The 19,296-nt window shown below is 43.0% G+C and overlaps 1 protein-coding gene across 5 annotated transcripts in view; it reads left to right on the forward strand.

Moving 5' to 3' along the window:
- Positions 1-19,296, forward strand: part of LOC122541477 (carcinoembryonic antigen-related cell adhesion molecule 6-like) — a 178,319-nt gene that overhangs the window by 146,734 nt on the left and 12,289 nt on the right. For 3 of the 5 annotated variants that reach the window (XM_043678265.1, XM_043678268.1, XM_043678267.1), the window contains one exon: positions 3,863-3,968. The exons of 1 other annotated variant lie outside the window; for it this stretch is intronic. In XM_043678265.1, the coding sequence (XP_043534200.1) occupies positions 3,863-3,968 (106 nt within the window). Of the gene's footprint in view, positions 1-3,862; positions 3,969-19,296 lie in introns of those variants that run through there. One more of the 5 variants, XM_043678269.1, reaches the window with a different exon arrangement.

Genomic DNA, 19,296 nt, shown 5'->3' on the forward strand with positions numbered 1-19,296 from the left:
ACTGACCCCTGTGGAACATCACTGGTCACCTTTCTCCATCTCAAGAAACTCCCTTCAACTACTACTCTCTGTCTCCTGTTGCTCAACCAGTTCTTTATCCACCTAGCTAGAACACCCTGCACACCATGTGACTTCACTTTCTCCATTAGTCTACTATGGGAAACCTTACCAAACACCTTACTAAAGTCCATGTATATGACATCAACAATCCTTCCTTCATCTAACAACTTGGTCACTTCCTCGAAGAACTCTGTCAAGTTGGTAAGGCACAATCTCCCCCTCACAAAACCATGTTGCCCATCACCAATAAGCTCATTCCTTTCCAAATATAAACAGATCCTATCTCTCAGTACCCTCTCCAGCAACTTCCCCACCACTGATATCAGACTCACTGGTCTGTAGTTACCCACAATATCCCTTTTACCCTTCTTGTACAGGAGGTTAACATGAGCAACCTTCTAGTTGATAGTGCTGAATGGGTGTTCTAGATGGTTTCAAACATCTTGCGTTTTGTTGGAGCTGTACTCCTCCAGGCAAGTGGAGAGTATTCCATAATGCTCCTGATTTACTTTGTAGGTGGTAGACAAGTTTTGGGGAGTCAGTAAGTGAGTCCTAGTTTGACCTGCTTTTATGGTCCCCGTATTTATTGGGCTAATCCAGTTGAGTTTCCAGTCAGTGGTAACCCCCAGGATGCTGATTGAAGGGGTGGGTGTGAGGGTGGATTTGGATAGCAAGAAATAATGGTTACATTGTCCCTTAATGGAGATGATCATTGCCTGGCATTTGTATTTCCCAAATGTTACTTGCCGCTTGTCAGCCCAAGCCTGAATATTGTCCAGACCTTGCTGCATCTGAACATGGACAGCTCAGTATCTGAGGAGTTACGAATGGTGCCGAACAGTGTGCAATCTTTGGTGAACATCACCTGACCTTACGATGACAGAAATGTCATTAATGAAACAGGAAGATGGTTGGGTCTATTTAGCTCCAATGTGTTTGCCTGACGTGGATAATGCCTTCTCCTAGCCGCGTTTCATTTTCTTACTTCACTTGTTCTGTCATCCACTCTTGATAACATAGGTATCAGTTAGCTTAGAATAATGGCTATGGCAGATGACTTTCCAGGCTACGCTGAAGACGGAAATAATGCTTCTCCACGTAAACATGATTAACCACTATCTACCCTCTGCATTTCATGTTACTGAAGGCATTGATTGCTGGCTGCACTTCAGAGTGACTGGCACAGGGTGGGGGGTGGGGGGAATACTTTCTAGTAAATTTTACAACTATTCCTCAGTTTTCATCTGTCACCTTCAACAGTGAGGATTGTATAGTGATTTTGAAGGCATTGAACGGTGCGAGGGGACGTGGCATAGTCTGATAGGGGATTGCAGCCAAATAAGTCAGACCTGTGCAATAAATGTATTCTCTCTCCAATCTTTGATCACCTTTCCCACAAATCTACATTTGGACCATCAGCCACAATGCTCATCAGGCTCCTTCTTTTGACAAATATTGCTTTTTACTTTCTTCCTACTAGTATGGAAAATTTTACCCTCCACCATATTTTACTATGTTCTCATCCAATCATGGAAACAATCCACATCCCTTTCCAGCCTGTCTGCATGTGTCTCACAGTTTACTTTCACACCCTGCTTTATAGGAGCAGCGAACCTGGAAATACCACTCTTAGTCACCCCGTTGATACCAACTGATAACCCAGGTACATTGTCCCATCCTGAAAATAACTTCTTTATCCTCACACATTGTTTATGCTTTCTCAACCAGCATTCATTCTTTTCAAATCTATTACCCCAAATCCAATAAGCCACCGTCTTTTGTAACCCCAATTGTGTGGCACAATTTCAAAAGGCTTTTGAAATACTACTACATTACTGGCTGCCCTTTATATCCACAAAAAAACTTTAAATTTTTTTTTAGATTTCCTACAGTGTGGAAGCAGGCCCTTTGGCCCAACAAGTCCACATCGACCCTCCGAAGAGTAACCCACCCAGACCCATTTGCCTCTGACTAATGCACCTAACACTATGGGCAATTTAGCATGGCCAATTCACCTCACCTGCACATCTTTGGACTGTGGGAGGAAACCGACCCAGACACGGGGAGAATGTGCAAACTCCATACAGTTGCCCGAGGCTGGAATCAAACCTGGGACCCTGGTGCTGTGAGGCAGCAGTGCTAACCACTGAGCCACTGTGCTGCCCCATGTGAATGTGAAATTCCTCTTATCAGATCATGTTGACTGTCCAATTTTATCGCCAAAGCATGGCCTTGGCTTCTTCCAGACTTGACTATTCCAATGCTCCCCTAAATGGTTTCTCACCTCCAAAGCTCCATAAACTTAAGCTCCTCTAATACACTTCTTCCTATATCCTAACTTGCCCCAAATCGCATTCATTATTGCCCCTGCACTCACTGGTTGACATTGGTTCGCAGTCCACAAGTCACTTGATTCTAAAATTCTCATCCTTGGTTTTAAACTATCCATTACATCACTGCTCCTGATCATTTCACTTTCTACAACCCTTAGAGATAGAGGCATACAATTGTACAGCACAGAAACAGAAGTTGTAATTGTACCAGCCTCCAACACTTCCTCTGGCAGCTCATTCCAAAAACACATGACCCTCTGTGTGAAAAAGATGCCGTTTAAGTCCCTTTTAAATCTTTCTCACTTAAACCTATGCTGTCTAGATATGGACTCCCCTATCCTGGGGAAAAGACCTTGGCTATTCATCCTATCCATGCCCCTCGTGATTTTATAAACCTCTATAAGGTAACCCCTCAGCCTCCGATGCTCCCAGCCTATTCAGCCTCTCCCTATAACTCAAGCCTCCAACACTGGCAATATCCTTGAAAATCTTTTCTGAACACTTTCAAGTTCTACAACATCTTTTCTATAGCAGGAAAAGCAGAAATGAATGCAATATTCAAAAAGTGGCCAAACCAACATCCTGTACATCCTAACTCCTATACTCAATGCACTGACCAATAAAGGCAAGTGTACCACCTGCCTTCTTCACTACCATGTCTACCTGTGACTCCACGTTCAAGGAACTATGAATCTGCACCCAATGTCCCTGTTTAGTAACACTCTCCATGACTCTGCCATTAAGTGTGTAAGTCCTGCCCTGATTTGCCTTAGCAAAATGCAACATCCCACATTTATGTAAATTAAACTCCATTTACCACTCCTTGGTCCAACAGCCCATCTTATCAAGGTCCCATTGTACTCTAAGATAACCTTCTTCACTGAGCAGTATACCATGTATTTTGGTGTCATCTGCAAACTAATCCTAACTCTAATCTTCCTATATTCACATCCAAATCATTTATATAAATGAGAAAAAGCAGTGAACCCAGCACTGATCCTTGCAAGACACCACTGTTCACAGGTCTCCAGTCCAAAAAAAATCCACCTTGCTCTCATCATCAGCTTTTGTGCATTGCTGATCTGAATAATTGCATCATAGACAGCTGTGTCTTCAGTTACCTGGGCCCCATGATGTAAAATTTCCCCCATACGCTGCTTCACCTCTCAGCATCATTTTCCTCCTTTCAGACACTCCTTAAAACCAAACATTTAGACTAACCTGCAGCCCTTCAAGTGGTTTAGTGTTGCAGTTTGTGTTTTAATATTCCTGGGAAGTACCTGAATCATTTTACTCAGTTAATGGTATGAAAGTACTGTATAAAAACAAGTTGATTTTGAATAAATGTAGTGCCTTAAGTGTAATACATAAGCTGTATTTCTGTAGCCTGGAGTTATTTTGCATAATATTAATGTTTAAAGAGTGATAAGAATAATGAACTAACTGAATTATTTTATTTTATTTCTTAGCTCCTGTTCAGAAAACTCTCTCTCGACCTGGCATAATCATTACTATTGTCTTTGGGATAGTCTGTGTGTTTCCATTAACACTGGTGATTGGCTATGTTTTAGTGAGGTTAGTAAATATTAATTTCAGTGACCCATTTGTGACAATCAATCTTGTAAAATCTTTGCTCCGAGACAGGGTGGCATTGTTGAGATGTATTATTCGAATACGGACCATTATATCACACATTCCTAGCTGACATTGTAAGCAGCTTTTTACCACTCAGCTTTACTCCACAAGCTTTTGTGAAGACTGCTGCATCAACAATGGGAAAAGTTTATGCCACTCATTAAATTACTTTGTGAGAAATTAGTCTTCGGACTAGACTCACTCATAGAATCCTATCTGGTGGAATCAGCTCAACAGCTTTACAGCCTGTAGTTCCAAACAAAGTAGAAGTAGTTATTTAGTGAGTCGATGACTGGGATTGTATTCAAACTGTCAAGCAGTCTTTCTTCACCTGTGTTTTTCAGACTAATAAAAGTTCAATAGGAATGGTATGTAAAGTTACATTGCAATACTCAGACCTGGAACACACAGCTGACATTCCTCTGTATCCTGACATTTTGTCAAGGTAACACTGGAGTTATATTGCTGGACATCTATCTATCAAATCAGAAAGAAATCTTTTTTTTGATTTGCATTTCATAGTTGAAAACAAACTCCCATCTGTCCTCTCAGTTTCTTAACCAACTCCATTACTGGGTAAAACAGTCCTTAACTATGTATTCCAGAGGCATCAGCTCTTTTTGAATATCTCTAGCTTCCTGCTTAGAGAGCGAGGGTGATGACAGAAGTCTGTTTGGGTGATTGGAGGCCAGTGTGCAGTAGCAGGCCACAGGGATCAGTGCTGCGTCCCTTATTGTTTGTGATATATATATATATATATATATATTACATAGATGAGAATATGGGGCGATGACAAGTATGTTTGTGGATGACCTGATGATTGGCTGGGTGGTTAACAGTGTGGATGAAGGTATTAGGTTAATGGGGGTTATAGGCTGATTGTTCAGATGGGCAGGATGAGAGAGTACTCAGTGAATGGCAGGAAATGAGGAAGCTCAGAGGAGCAGAGGAATCTTGGGATGCTTGTCCACAAATCCCTAGAGATGGCAGGACAGGACATTGAGAAGGCATATGGAACACTTGTCTTTATTGGTCAAGGCATAGATTATAAGAGCAGGTGGTGATGTTGGAGCTTTTGGAAATGCAGGGGATGCAATAAGGAGGAAAAAGTCCATGCAGTACAGAAGGATTCCAGCAGGCATCCTGATTTTAGATTGCTAGAGTCTACAGTTCTTTGTTTTATTTAGATGAGAAAGAGATCACAGCTGGACAAGGCATCTGGAAAATATGGATTAGTGGAGAGCCTTTTCAGAAGTAGTATTCCCTACAATATTTGTGGCTACAGTAGAGTGGAAGTTAGGGTGATAAAGGAGGCTAAATGAAGAGTTACAGAATTGGAAGGAATTAGGAGTACATTTCAAAATTGAAGATAGAGGATAACCTGCTTTATCACATGGGTGGATCTGTATGGAAAAGAATTTTCCAGTTAGGATCCATAAGGCAAAGATCAGATTAGTAACTGAAGGCTTCAAGGAATGTTTGAGGCAAAGAGTGATTAAGGTAGACTGTCTTACAGCAGATATGGCCATTTAAGAAACATCTTGAGTCATTTTAACAACCTTTCTTTGGAAATGTGGCTCTATAGATATCAATGCAGTGTTTCTTCAGGACAATCTGCTCATGAGGGAAGTACTCTTACAGCTCCCAGAGGAAACTCTGCAAGTTGCATGAAGGCATTTATAGGATTAGAACTCTTTTTAGGTGATGATCGAGAGTAGACTGATGGGGTGGCATTGACTGGGTTGGATTTATCCTGCTTTTTGTGTACAAAACATACCTGGGCAAATTTTCTCCTTTGTCAGGTAGATGTCAGTGTTGTATCTGTACTGGAAGAGCTTGGCTTGGACAGCAGCAGGTTCTGAACCACAAGCCTTCAGTACTATTGCCATAATGTTGTCGGGACTCATAGCCTTTGCAGTATCCAGTGCTTCCAACCATATCTTGCTATCATTTAGAGTGAAACTAATTGGCCTGTAATACTAGGGACTACTAAATAAGGCCAAGATGGATCATCCATCGGCTCTTCTGGCCAAGGCTTGCTCCAAGTGCTTCTCTATTACCTTTGGCACTGATGTGCAAGTATCCCCACCCCGGTCCCACAACACGCTCCCCAACACTCCCCCCCCCCCCCCCACCTCCCCCAACCTCACCTCCCCCCACCAATTGAGAATGGCACATTTTGGTAGTACTGCAGAGCTTAGATCATATCTATAGGCTGTGAGATTGCTTAGCTCTGCTTATCACTTGCTGCTTATGCCTCACCAGGGTTGATCCCCTGGCTTAATGATAGTACTGAGTGGAGGAATTTGCCAAGCCATGAGGCTGAAAGTTGTGCTGAAGTGCAATTCTGCTGTTGTGGGCGGTGTGGTGGCTCAGTGGTTAGTGGCTCAGGCAGCTGTCTATGTGGAGTTTGCATGTTCTCCCTGTGTTTGTGAGGGTTTCTCTGGGTGCTCCGGTTTCCTTCCACAATCCAAAGATGTACAGGTTAGGTGAATTGGCCATACTAAATTGCCCGTAGTGTTAGGTGCATTAGTCAGGGTAAATGTAGGGGAATAGGTCTGGATGCCCAGATCTTGAAATGCATATGCAGCTAGCAGATTGGTGAGGATGAGGGCAAGTATGTTTTTCCCTCGTGTTAGTTCCCTCACCATCTGCAACAAACTCAGTTTTGCAGTTATGATCTTTAGGACCTGATCAATAGTACTACCAAACTACTTTTGGTGGAAGAAAGGAGTGTATCTTGCTACGCTCAGTGCTTCCTCCAAGTGTTGTTCATCATACAGGAACACCAATGCATCAGCCAAGGGAGGACAGTACATGGTAATTAGCAGGAGGTGTTTTTGCCATGCTTAACCTGAAACCATGAAACTTCATGGAGTTCGGAATCAATATTGAGGACTTCCAGGGCAGCTCCCTCCCAACTACATGCCACTGATCCTGGTGGAATGGGATATATCCAGGAATGGTGACGTTGGTATGTGGAACATTGTCTGTAAGATATGATACTGAAAATGTGTTGCTGGAAAAGCCCTTCTTCCTGAAGAAGGGCTCATGCCCGAAACATCGATTCTCCTGCTCTTTGGATGCTGCCTGACCTGCTGCGCTTTTCCAGCAACACATTTTCAGCTCTGATCTCCAGCATCTGCAGTCCTCACTTTCTCCTGTAAGATATGATACCAAGTGTATAAGTTTCAGGAATAAAAGAATGACTAGGGTAAGAATAGGTCCAGTCAAGGATAGTAGTGGGAAGTTGCGTGTGGAAGCTGAAGAGATTGGGGAGACACTGAATGAATACTTTTCGTCAGTATTCAATCAGGAACAGGACATTGTTGTCAATGTGAATACTGAGTCACAATTAAGTAGAATGGATGGCTTTGAGGTATGTAGAGAAGAGGTGTTGGAAATTCTGGAAAGGGTGAAAATAGATAAGTCCCCCTGGGCCTGATGGCATTTATCCTAGGATTCTCTGGGAAGCAAGGGAAGAGATTGCAGAGCCATTGGCCTTGATTTTTATGTCCTAGTTGTCTACAGGAGTAGTGCCAGAAGATTGGAGGCTAGCAAATGTGGTTCCCTTGATCAAGAAGGGGAGTAGGGATAACCCTAGTAACTATAGGCCGGAGGGTCTCACTTCTGTTGTGGGCAAAGTCCTAGAGAGAATTGTAAGGGATAGGATTTAGGAACATCTGGATAGGAATAATGTGATCAAGGATAGTCAGCACGGTTTTGTGAAGGGCAGGTCGTGCCTCACAAACCTTATTGAATTCTTTGAGAAGGTGACTAAGGAGGTGAACGAGGGGAAAGCGGTAGATGTGGTATATATGGATTTTAGTAAGGCGTTTGATAACGTTCCCCATGGTAGGCTACTGCAGAAAATACGGAGATATGGCATTGAGGGTGAGTTGGAGGTTTGGATTAGGAATTGGCTGGATGGAAGAAGACAGAGGATAGTAGTTGATGGCAAAGTTTCTTCATGGAGTGCCGTCACTAGCGGTGTTCCGCAAGGATCTGTTTTGGGACCATTGCTGTTTGTCATTTTTATAAATGACATGGAAGAGGGGTTAGAAGGTTGGGTGAGCAAGTTTGCGGATGACACAAAAGTCGGAGGAGTTGTTGACAGTGAGGAAGCATGTGGCAGGTTACAGAAGGATATAGAGAAGCTGCAGAGCTGGGCAGAAAGGTGGCAGATGGAATACAATGTAGCTAAGTGCGAGGTGATTCACTTTGGGAAGAATAACAAAAAGATGGGGTACTGGGCTAATGGTCGGATACTTGGTAGTGTGGATGAGCAGAGGGATCTTGGTGTCCATGTACACAGATCTCTGAAAGTTGCCACCCAGGTAAATAGTGCGGTGAGGAAGGCATATGGCGTACTGGCTTTTATTGGTAGAGGAATTGAGTTCCGGAGTCCTGAGGTCATGATGCAGTTGTATAAGACTCTGGTACGGCCGCATCTGGAATATTATGTGCAGTTTTGGTCGCCATACTAGACAGTGAGAATCTTTTTCCATGTATGGAGTCAGCTATTACGAGGGGGCATAGCTTTAAATTAAGGGGGGGTAGGTATAGGACAGATGTTAGGGGTAGGTTCTTTACTCAGCGAGTCGTGAGTTCATGGAATGCCCTGCCAGTAGCAATGGTGGACTCTCCCTCATTATGGGCATTTAAGCGGGCATTGGATAGGCATATGGAGGATAGTGGGCTAGTGTAGGTTAGGTGGGCTTGGATCAGGGCAACATCGAGGGCCGAAGGGCCTGTACTGCGCTGTATCCTTCTATGTTCTATGTTCTACGACTATTTCAAGCTGTTGCTTGACTAGTCTGTGAGACATCTCTCCGCATTTTGGCTGTAGCCCCCAGATGTTAGTGAGGAAGACTTGTCAGAGTCAACAGGGCTGTATCTGTCTTTTCTAGTACCTATGCCAACTTGCGAGACATGATTTCCCATGCATAAGGCCACGTTGACGATCCCTAATCAGTCCTTGCCTTTGCAAATCCTGTCCCTCAGGATTTCCTCCAACAACTTGCCCACCATCAATGTCAAGCTCACTGGTCTATAGTTCCCTGGCTTGTCCTTACCACCTTTCTTAAACAGTGGCACCACTTTAGCCAACCTCCAGTCTTCCAGCACCTCATCTGTGACTATCGATGATACAAATATCTCAGTAAGAAGCCCAACAATCACTTCCCTAGCTTCCCACAGAGTCTGAGTGTACACCTGATCAGGTCCTGGGGATTTATTCACTTTTGTGTGTTTCAGGACATCCAGCACTACCTCCTCAGTAATATGGACATTTTTCAAGATGTTTTTCCCTACATTCTATACCTTCCATGTCCTTTTCCACAGTAAACACTGATGCAAAATACTCTTTTAGTATCCCCCCATTTCCTGCGGCTCCACACAAAGGCTGCCTTGCTGATCTTTGAGGGGCCCTATTCACTCCCTAGTTACCCTTTTGTCCTTAATGTATTTGTAAAAACCCTTTGAATTCTCCTTAACTCTATTTGCCAAAGCTATCTCATGTCTCCTTTTTGCCCTCCTGATTTCTCTCTTAAGTATACTCCTACTGCCTTTATACTCTTCTAAGGATTCACTCAATCTATCCTGACTATACCTGACACATGCTTCCTTCTTTTTCTTATCCAAAACCTCAATTTCTTTAGTCATCCAGCATTCCCTATACCTACCAGCCTTTCCTTTCACCGCAACAGGAATATACTTTCTCTGGACTCTTGTTATCTCACTTCAGGAGGCTTCCCATTTTCCAGACATCTCTTTACCTGTGAACATCTATGCCCAATCAGCTTTTGAAAGTTCCAGCCTACTACCATCAAAATTTGCTTCTACCTTAATCTGAAGTTCTCTCGTACTCAATTTCCTAACCCTGGGAAAAAGACATAGTGCATTCACCCTGCCCATGTTTCTCATGATCTTATACAGTTCTACAAGGCTCCCCCCCTCAGTCTCTTACGCTCTAAATGACAGCACAGTTGCACAATGGTTAGCACTGCTGCCTTACAGCGCCAGGGTCCTAGGTTTGATTTCAGCCTCGGGCGACTGTCTGTGTGGAGTTTGCACATTCTCCTCGTGTCTGTGTGGGTTTCCTCCCACAGTCCAGAGATGTGCAGATCAGGTGAATTGGCCATGTTAAATTGCCCATGGTGATAGGTGCATTAGTCAGAAGAAAATAGGTCTGGGTGGGTTACTCTTCGGAGGGTCGGTGTAGACTTGTTGGGCTGAAGGGCCTGTTTCCACGCTGTAGGAAATCTAATCAAAAGGAAAAAGTCCTGGCTTGTATAACCTCTCCCTGTACCTCAGGCCATTGTGTCCAGGCAACATCCTTGTAAATTTCTTCTGCACCCTTTTCCATTTAATAACATGCTTCCTATCACAAGGTGACCAGAACTGAACACTACTCCAAATGCAGTCTCACCAACGTCCTGTAAAACGTCATCATAACTTCCCAACTTCAGTACTCAGTGCCCTGACTGATGAAGGCCAGTGTGCCAAAAATCTTCACTGCCCTATCTACCTTTGACTCCACATTCAAAGAACTGTGAACCTGAATCCCAAAATCACTCTGTTCCATTAAACTACTTAAGGCCCTACCATTTACCATGAAACTCATCCCTTGATTTGACTTTGCAAAATACAAGACCTCACACTTATCTATATTAAACTCCATTTGCCATTTCTGGACCCAATTCCCCACCTGATCAAGGTCCTGCTACAATTTCTGATAACCTTCCTCACTGCCTGTTTTAGTGTCATCAGCAAACTTATTAATCATGCCTTGTACATTCTCATCCAAATCATTGATACAGATAACAAGTAGTAATGGGTCCAGCACTGACCCCTGAGGCACCCCACTAGTCACAGGCCTCCAGTCCGACAAATATCTTTCCACTATTACCCTCTGCTTCCTACCATCAAATCATTTGTGTATCCAGTTTGCCAGCTCACCCTGATTCCATGTAATCTAACCTTAAACAGCAGCCTATCATGATGAACTTTATCAAAGGCCTGACTGAAATCAATATAGCCTATGTCTACCAACCTGTTCTCATCTACCTTCCTGGTCACTTCCTCAAAGAACTCTAACAAATTTGAGAGGCATGATTGGCCACTCACAAAGCCATGTTGACTACTCCTGATCAAACCCTGTCTTTCCAAATGCATGCATATCTTATTTGTCAGAATCTTCTTAAGTAACTTACTCACCAAAGATTTTAAGCTTACTGGTCTCTAGTTGCCAGGCTTTTCTTTGCAGCCCTTCTTGAATAATGGCACAACATTCTGTACCCTCCAGTCTTTCGGGACCACCCCCGTGGCTAATAATGATTCAAAAATATCACCCATGGCCCCCACAATTTCTTCTCTAGCCTCTTGCAGGCTTCCTGGGCAAATCTGGTGAGGACCAGGAGATTTATCCACCTTCCTATGTTCTACCACATCCAATACCTACTCTACTGTGATATGGACTGCCCCCAAGATATCACCACTAACTCCCCCAAGTTCCCAAGTCTTCATGTCTTTCTCCATGGTAAACACTGTGGAAAAATATTAATTGAGAATCTCCCATCGTCTGCGGTTCTACACATATATGCCCACTTTGGTCCTTGAGGGACCCTATTCTGTCTCTAGTTATTCTTTTTCCTTTAATATACATAAAGAACCTCTTTTGATTCACCCTAATCTTCCCAGTCAAAGCTATCTCATGCTTCATTTTCATCCTCCTGATTTCCTTCTTCAGTAAACTCCTGTATTCCCTATATACCTCCAGGGATTCCCTTAATCCCAGCTGCCTGTATCTGAGCCATGTTTCCTTTTTTTCTAGTCAAAGCCTCAATATCTCATGTCATCCAGGGTTCCCTATTCTTGCCAACCTTGTCCTTCATCCTCATAGAAACATTTAGACCTTGAACTCTAGCTATCTTACATTTAAAGGACTCCCACTTCCTGGCGGTCCCTTTGCCTGCAAAAACAAAACTGCTCCAATCAACCCCTGCAAGCTCCTGTCTAATTCCATCAAAACTCACCTTACCCTAATTTAGAAGTTGAACCTGTGGACCAATTTTGTCCCTCTCCATAACTATTTTAAAATTAATAGAACCATGGTCACTGGTCCAAAAGTGCTCCCCCTCTGTACCTCCGTCACCTGTACTGCCCTATTTCCCAAGAATAGGTCGGGTTTTGCCCCTTCCTGAGTAGGAGCCTCTATATGCTACTTGAGGAAACTTTCCTGAACGCACTTAACAAATTCCGCTCCATCTAAGCCCTTAACCCTCTAACAGTCCCAGTCAATATTAGGAAAATTAAATCCCCTACTGTACTATGACAACCCTATTGTTCCTACAAGTCTCCCCAATCTCCCTGCATATTTGTTCCTCTAATTCCCATTGACTATTTGGGGGCCTATAGGACAACCCCAATAATGTCACCATCTCTTGCAGTTTTCTTTTTAATATTACTGACTAGCTTACTCTCATACCTCCTCTTATTCGTCCTTAGTACTTTTTCTGTTATATTATGTTGTTTTTAAAGACTTCACACTAATTTTCACCACATATACATTCATGACAAATGTGTCCACTCATAAGGGAACTAGACAGAATTTTATCAAATAAAGAAATGTGAATCAGGAAATCTGAAAGAAAAACAGAGATTGCTGGAGAAACTCAGCAGGTCTAGGATCTGTGGAGACAGAAAAACAGAGTTGATATTTCAGGTTCGGTGACCCTTCTTCAATACACTTTTAAAGCTTTTGCAAAAAGGAAAAATGTGAGATCAGTAAAAAAGACATCAATCCACTCTGTGTAAAATGAATTTTGCACATTGGGTGAACATGTTATACAATCCCAAAAGTATGGAAGCAGGCCATTTGGCCCATTGAGTCCACACTGACCTCTGAAGTACATCCCACCCAGATCGACCCCCTCCCCTATCCCTGTAACCTGCATTTCCCATGGCTAACCCACCTAGTCTGCACATTCCTGGACACTATCAGCAATTTAGCACAGCCACTCCGCCAAACCTGCACATCTTTGGGAGGAAACTGGAGCACTCAGAAAATGTGCAAACTCCAAACAGTCATGCAAGAATAGAATCAAACTCAGGTCCCTGGTGTTTTGAAGCATCAGTGCTAACCACTGAGCCACCCAGGATGGTCCATATCAACTCCTATCTTCTATGATAGGTCGGACATGCCTGACAAACTTCATTGAATTTTTTTGACAATGTTATTCAGATAGTGGACAGGGGAATGTCTATGGATGTTGTTTACATGGACGACTAGAAGGCTTTGATACAATCATACACAAGAGATAGTCAGCTAACGTAGAAGCTCACAGAATTGACAGCAAATTACTGACAAGGTGGGAGATTGTTTGAGTGGCAGACAGTAGAAAGGGTGATCAAGAAAGTAGATAAGGGCAGTTCAGTAGATGCTACCAACATGGACTTAATCAAGGTCTTTGTCAAGGTACTTCATGGTGAGTTAAATCTCACAGGATCCAGGGAGAGTTAGCAAATTGATACAAAATTGGCTTGAAGGTAAAAGACCGAGGCATTGGTTGAGAATTGTATTTCAAATTGGAGTCCTATGACCAGCAGTGTGCCACAGGGATAGATGCTGGGTCCACTGTTATCCATCATTCATACAAATAGAGACATAAAGTCATAGAGATGTACAGCATGGAAACAGATTCTTCGGTCCAACTTGTCCATGCTGACCAGGTATCCTAAATTAATCTAGTCCCATTTGCTAGCACTTCGCCCATATCGCTAAAACCCTTCTGATTCATATGCCCATCCTGATGCCTTTTAAATGATACATTTGTACCAACTTCCACCACTTCCTCTGACAGCTCATTCTTTACGAGCACCACCCTCTGCATGAAACAGTTGCCCCATAGGTCCCTTTTATGACTTTACCCTGTCACCCTAAACCTTTGCCCACTAGTTTAGACTTTGTCTATTTATCCTATCCATGCCCCTCATGATTTTAACCTCATTATAAACCTCTATAAAGTCACCCCTCAACCTCCAATACTCCAGGGAAAACAGCCCCAATCTTTTCAGTCCCTCCCTATAGCTCAAATCTTCCATCTCTGGCAACATCCTTGTAAATCTTTTCTGAATCCTTTCAACTTTCATAACATCCTTTCAATAAGAAGGAAACTAGAATTGCATGCAATATTCCAAAAAATGGCTGAACCGACATTCAGTACAGCCGCAACATGACCTCCCAACTCCTATACTCAATCGTCTGACCAATAAAGGAAAGCATACCAACTGCCTTCTTCACTATCCTATCTACCCGTGGCTGTACTTTCAAGAAGCTACTTGAACCTGCACTCCAAGGTCTCTTTGTTCAGCAACACTCCCCAGAACCTTACCATTAAGTGTATAAGTCCTGCTCTGATTGGCTTTTCCAAAATGTAACACTTCGCATTTATCTAAATTACACTCCATCTGCCACTCCCAGCCCATTGGCCCATCTGATCAAGATCCCGTTATACTCTGAGGTAACCTTCGCTGTCCACTGCATGTCCAATTTTGGTGTTACCTGCAAACTTACTAATTATATCTCCTATGTTCACATCAAAATAATTTATATAAATGACAAAAAGTAGTGGATCCAGCACCGATTCTTGTCGCACTCCACTGGTCACAGGTCTCCAGTCTGAAAAGCAAACCTCCACCACCACCCTCTCACTTCTACCTTTAAGCCAGTTCTGTATCCAAATGGCTAGTTCTCTCTGTATTCCATGAGATCTCACCTTGCTAGTCAGTCTCCCTTGGGAACCTTGTTGAATACCTTTGTGAAGTTCATATAGCTCACATCCACTGCTCTGCTCTCATCAATCCTCTTTGTTACTTCAAAAAACTCAATCAATTTTGTGAGACATGATTTCCCATGCACAAAGCCATGCTGACTATCCCAAATGAGTCCTTGCCTTTCCAAATACATATAACTCTTGTCCTTCAGGATTACCTGCTGGCCACAGAACCGTCTGTCTGTGCCTCTGACCAGCGGGTCCTCTATCACAGTTGATCTCTTAGAACCTGACGTACTTCTCATATATTACAGCCTGTCTTGAAACCAGAAACCTGGCTGTTTGTGCTACATTCCCCTGAGAGTCCATCAGCCCCGACATTTTCTAAAACAACATACTTGTTTAAAATGGGGATAGCCACAGAAGAAGGGCTTATGCCCGAAACGTCGATTCTCCTGTTCCCTGGATGCTGCCTGACCTGCTGCGCTTTTCCAGCAACACATTTTCAGCTCTGATCTCCAGCATCTGCAGACCTCCCTTTCTCCTCATAGCCACAGAAGACTCCTGCACTACCTGCCTACCTCTCCTACCTTTCCTGGAGTTAACCCATCTATGTAACTGTATCTGCAGCTTTTCTCCCTTCCTGTAATTGCCATCCATCACACCTCCATGCTCTTGTAAATTCCTCATTGCCCCAAATGTCGCTCCATCTGATCCATTTGATCTGATACGATTCACAAGCAAAGTCATTTTCTGTGCAGACATAATCCTCAGTAACATGTAAACTTTCCCTAAACTGCCACATCTAACAAGAAGAGCATATCACTCTACCAAAAGCCATCTTTGCTCCTTCTCAATCTACAGATCCAGAAAATAGCACCATCTTATTGCTCTAAAAAAAAAGACACTGCTTGGCTAACTTAATACTAATGGCTTATATTTTTAATCTTTAATCATATCTCAATAAAACATATAATCAAGAAAGAACCCTCTCTACTCACCACTGTAGATTTACAGCAAGGCTACACTTAAAAGCTAATCACTTACCTGTGTCTGTGCTGTGAGCTCTTCCACACAGGTTCCTCCAAGATCAACTGTGAATTTCACTGTTTGTTAGGTTTTCCTAGATCCACTCCGATGTCTAGAGATACATGAATTCAAACAGCAAAGGTAGTAACTGCACAGAACCACTGCTGTGTCAGTTACCAATGTGGGTTTCTTTCTCTCTCTCTCCTTCACTGACCATGTGCTGCCTATTATCTGTCCTTCTCCCTTTTAAAAGTGCTGTTGTTTTGACTTTTTTTCTCCAAAACTCCAAAACAATGCAATAACATATAAAACATTAATTGTTGCTCCCGGAATTCAAGGGAATCACCTCCAACACCTAAAATACCTCAAAAAAAGGAGTAGCTCTTCCAGCCACAGTTTTTCCTGTCCTCCATCTTGGATTACCCAGAATCCTTGATTTGCATAGGAATTTAGGAGATATACTGAGTAATTTAGAAAATAAATTATTAAACTAGAAAGAGTGCAGAAAAGATTTACTAGGATGTTATCTGGACTAGAAGGTCTGAGTTATAAGGAGAGGCTGCATGGGCTAGGACTTTCTTCCCTGGAACATAGGAGACCGAGGGTGACCTCATAGACATTTATAAATCTTGACAGACGTAGATAAGGTAAATAGCCAACTGCTTTTCCCTGTGGTCGGGGAGTCTAAAACTAGGCAGCATAGGTTTAAGGTGAGAGGGGGGAGATGCAAAAGAGCGCATACTTTATTATTCTATGACTCACATGCCTCTGCATTGAACTTTGTCTGCCCCCTGTCCGTCACTCCACTAATTTGATTATATCCTTTTGGAATTCTACACTGCTCCCCATCACAATTTACACTTCTCTCAAGTTCTGTGCCATTTGAAAAGTTTGAACTTGTCTCCTGGCTACCAAGACCTACGTCACTAATATACATCAGGAAAAGCAAAGGTCCCAATCCTGACTCTTAGGGAACCCCAATCTGTTCAGTCCACTACAATCTTCCTTCAAATTTGTCAACATCTGTTCATCATTTCATTCATCACTTCCTGTCACTCAGCCGATCCCATATTCTTGTTGCTACGGTCCCTTTTCATCCAATAGCCATTGTTTTTATCACCTCTCTGCTGTGAGACATTGCATTATTTGGAAGGGCATGTATATCATATCAACAGCATTGATCTGATCCACCCTCACTGCCATTTTCTGCTTTTTACCTGTTCAGGGAATATATCAGGATATATCAGGAATGTGCCTGACGTACCTTCTCCGCGAATGGAGCCTATTGTTCTGCTGTTTTCTAGTTAATCTTTCAATTGGAATTTCTTCGACACTCATTAATTCTTGCCACATTGGAGGTGGCTTTGTCAATTCATAATTCTAACTCTGCACTGGTCTTTGCTCTTTTCTGCAGTCTAACTAAATCTTGTGATTTTAATTCATTCATGGGATGAGGATGTTGGTAGCTAATTGCCCATCCCTGATTGCCCAGGGGCAATTAACCATATAGTTGTGAGTCTCAAGTTACATTTGGTCAGACTAGGGAAGGAAAGCAGATTTCCTTCCCTGAAGGACATTAGTGAATCAAATTGGTTTTTCCACTAATGGTCATCATTAGACTCTCATTTCCCATATTGTCAGCAGTAATATCCAAAACCGTACACTTATTATTGAGGGGAATGGCCACAGGGGCTCCCTGAACTGTTTACCTATTCCCTTTCCCTGTACTGATGGTCACCCAGCTACCTTTGTCCTATAACTTCGGTGTGACTACCTCCATAAAACACCTCTCTAACACCCTCTCAAGGGTGCAAGAAGTATCAGAAGTAAGGGTGACAAACTCAGAGCATAGGTCAGGAACGGTTGTTGGATGTTCCAGGGTTAGATGTTTCAAAAGGAATGAGGAGAGGTAAAAGAAGTGGAGGATTGGCATTGCTAATCAGGGATAGTATCACAACTGCAGAAAGTGAGGTTGTTGAGGAAGGTTTGGCTACAGAATCAGTATGGGTGGAAGTCAGAAACAGGAAAGGAGAAGTCACTTTCTTGGGAGTATTCAGCAGGCCCCCAATAACAACAGAGACATGGAAGAGCAGATCGGGAGACAATTTTGAAAATGTGTAGAAAAAACAGGGTTGTTGTCATGGGTGACTTTATCTTCCCTAATATTGAGTGAAACTTACTTAGTTCAAATAGTTTGAATGGAGCAGTTTTTGCCAGGTGTATCCAGGAAGGGTTCCTGACTCAATATATAGATAGGCTGACTAGAGGGGAGGCCATATTGGAATTGGTGCTTGGCTACGAACCATGCCAGGTGTCAGATTCTCAGTGGGAAAGCATTTCGATCACAATTCCATGACCTTTACTATGCTCATGGAGAGGCATATGAGCAGATGGTATGGGAAGGTATTTAGTTGTGGGTGGGGGAATTACAATGCTATCAGGCAGGAACTAGTGTGCCTTGATTGGGAACAGGTGTTTTCAGGGAAATGCACAACAGGAATATGGAGGTTGTTTAGGAAGCACCTGCTGATAGTGCTGGACAGGGTTGTCCACTGAAGAAGGAAGGGATGGGTAGGGTGAAAGAACCTTGGGTGAAAAAGGACGTGGAACATCTAGTCAAGAGGAAGAAGGAGGCTTACTTAAGGATGAGGAGCCAAGGATCAGACAGGGCTCTAGAGGGTTACAAGGTAGCCAGGAAGGAACTGAAGAATGGACTTAGGAGAGCTAAAAGGGGGCATAGAAAAACCTGATCAGGTAAGATTAAAGAAAACCCTAAGGCATTCTACATTCGTGCGAAGAACAAGACATCCAGAGTGAGGGTAGGGCCGATCAGGGATAGTGGAGGGAACCTGCGCCTGGAGTTGAAGGAAGTAGGGGAAGTCCTTAATGAATACTTTGCTTCAGAATTCAATACTGAGAGGGACCTTGATGTTTCTGAGGACAGCATGAAACAGACTGATATGTTAGAACAGGTTGATGTTCAGAAGGAGGATGTGCTGAAGATTTTGAAAAACATAAGGATAGGTAAATCCCCTGGGCCAGAGGTATTCCCTAGGTTACTACAGGAAGTGAGGGAAGAGATTGCTGCGCCTTTGGTGATGAACTTTGCGCCCTCACTGTCCACCGGAGTAGTGCCAGATGATTGGTAGGGTGGCAAATGTTATTCCCTTGTTCAAGAAAGGGAATAGAGACAATCCTGGGAATTACAGACCAGTCAGTTTTCATTCTGTGGTGTGCAAAGTATTGGAGAAGATTCTGAGAAACAGGATTTATGATTACTTAGAAAACCACAGCTTGATTAGAAATAGTCAGCATGGCTATGTCAGGGGCAGGCCACACCTCACAAACCTTCTTGAATTATTTGAGGATGCTTATGATTTTTGAGAAGATTTATTGTTCAGGTTGAGGTTCAGGTTGCAAGTTTGCATGCTGAGCTGGTAGATTTGTTCTCAGACGTTTCATCA

Source organism: Chiloscyllium plagiosum, chromosome 37 (assembly GCF_004010195.1).
Source record: "Chiloscyllium plagiosum isolate BGI_BamShark_2017 chromosome 37, ASM401019v2, whole genome shotgun sequence".
NCBI classification, from domain to species: Eukaryota; Metazoa; Chordata; class Chondrichthyes; order Orectolobiformes; family Hemiscylliidae; genus Chiloscyllium; species Chiloscyllium plagiosum.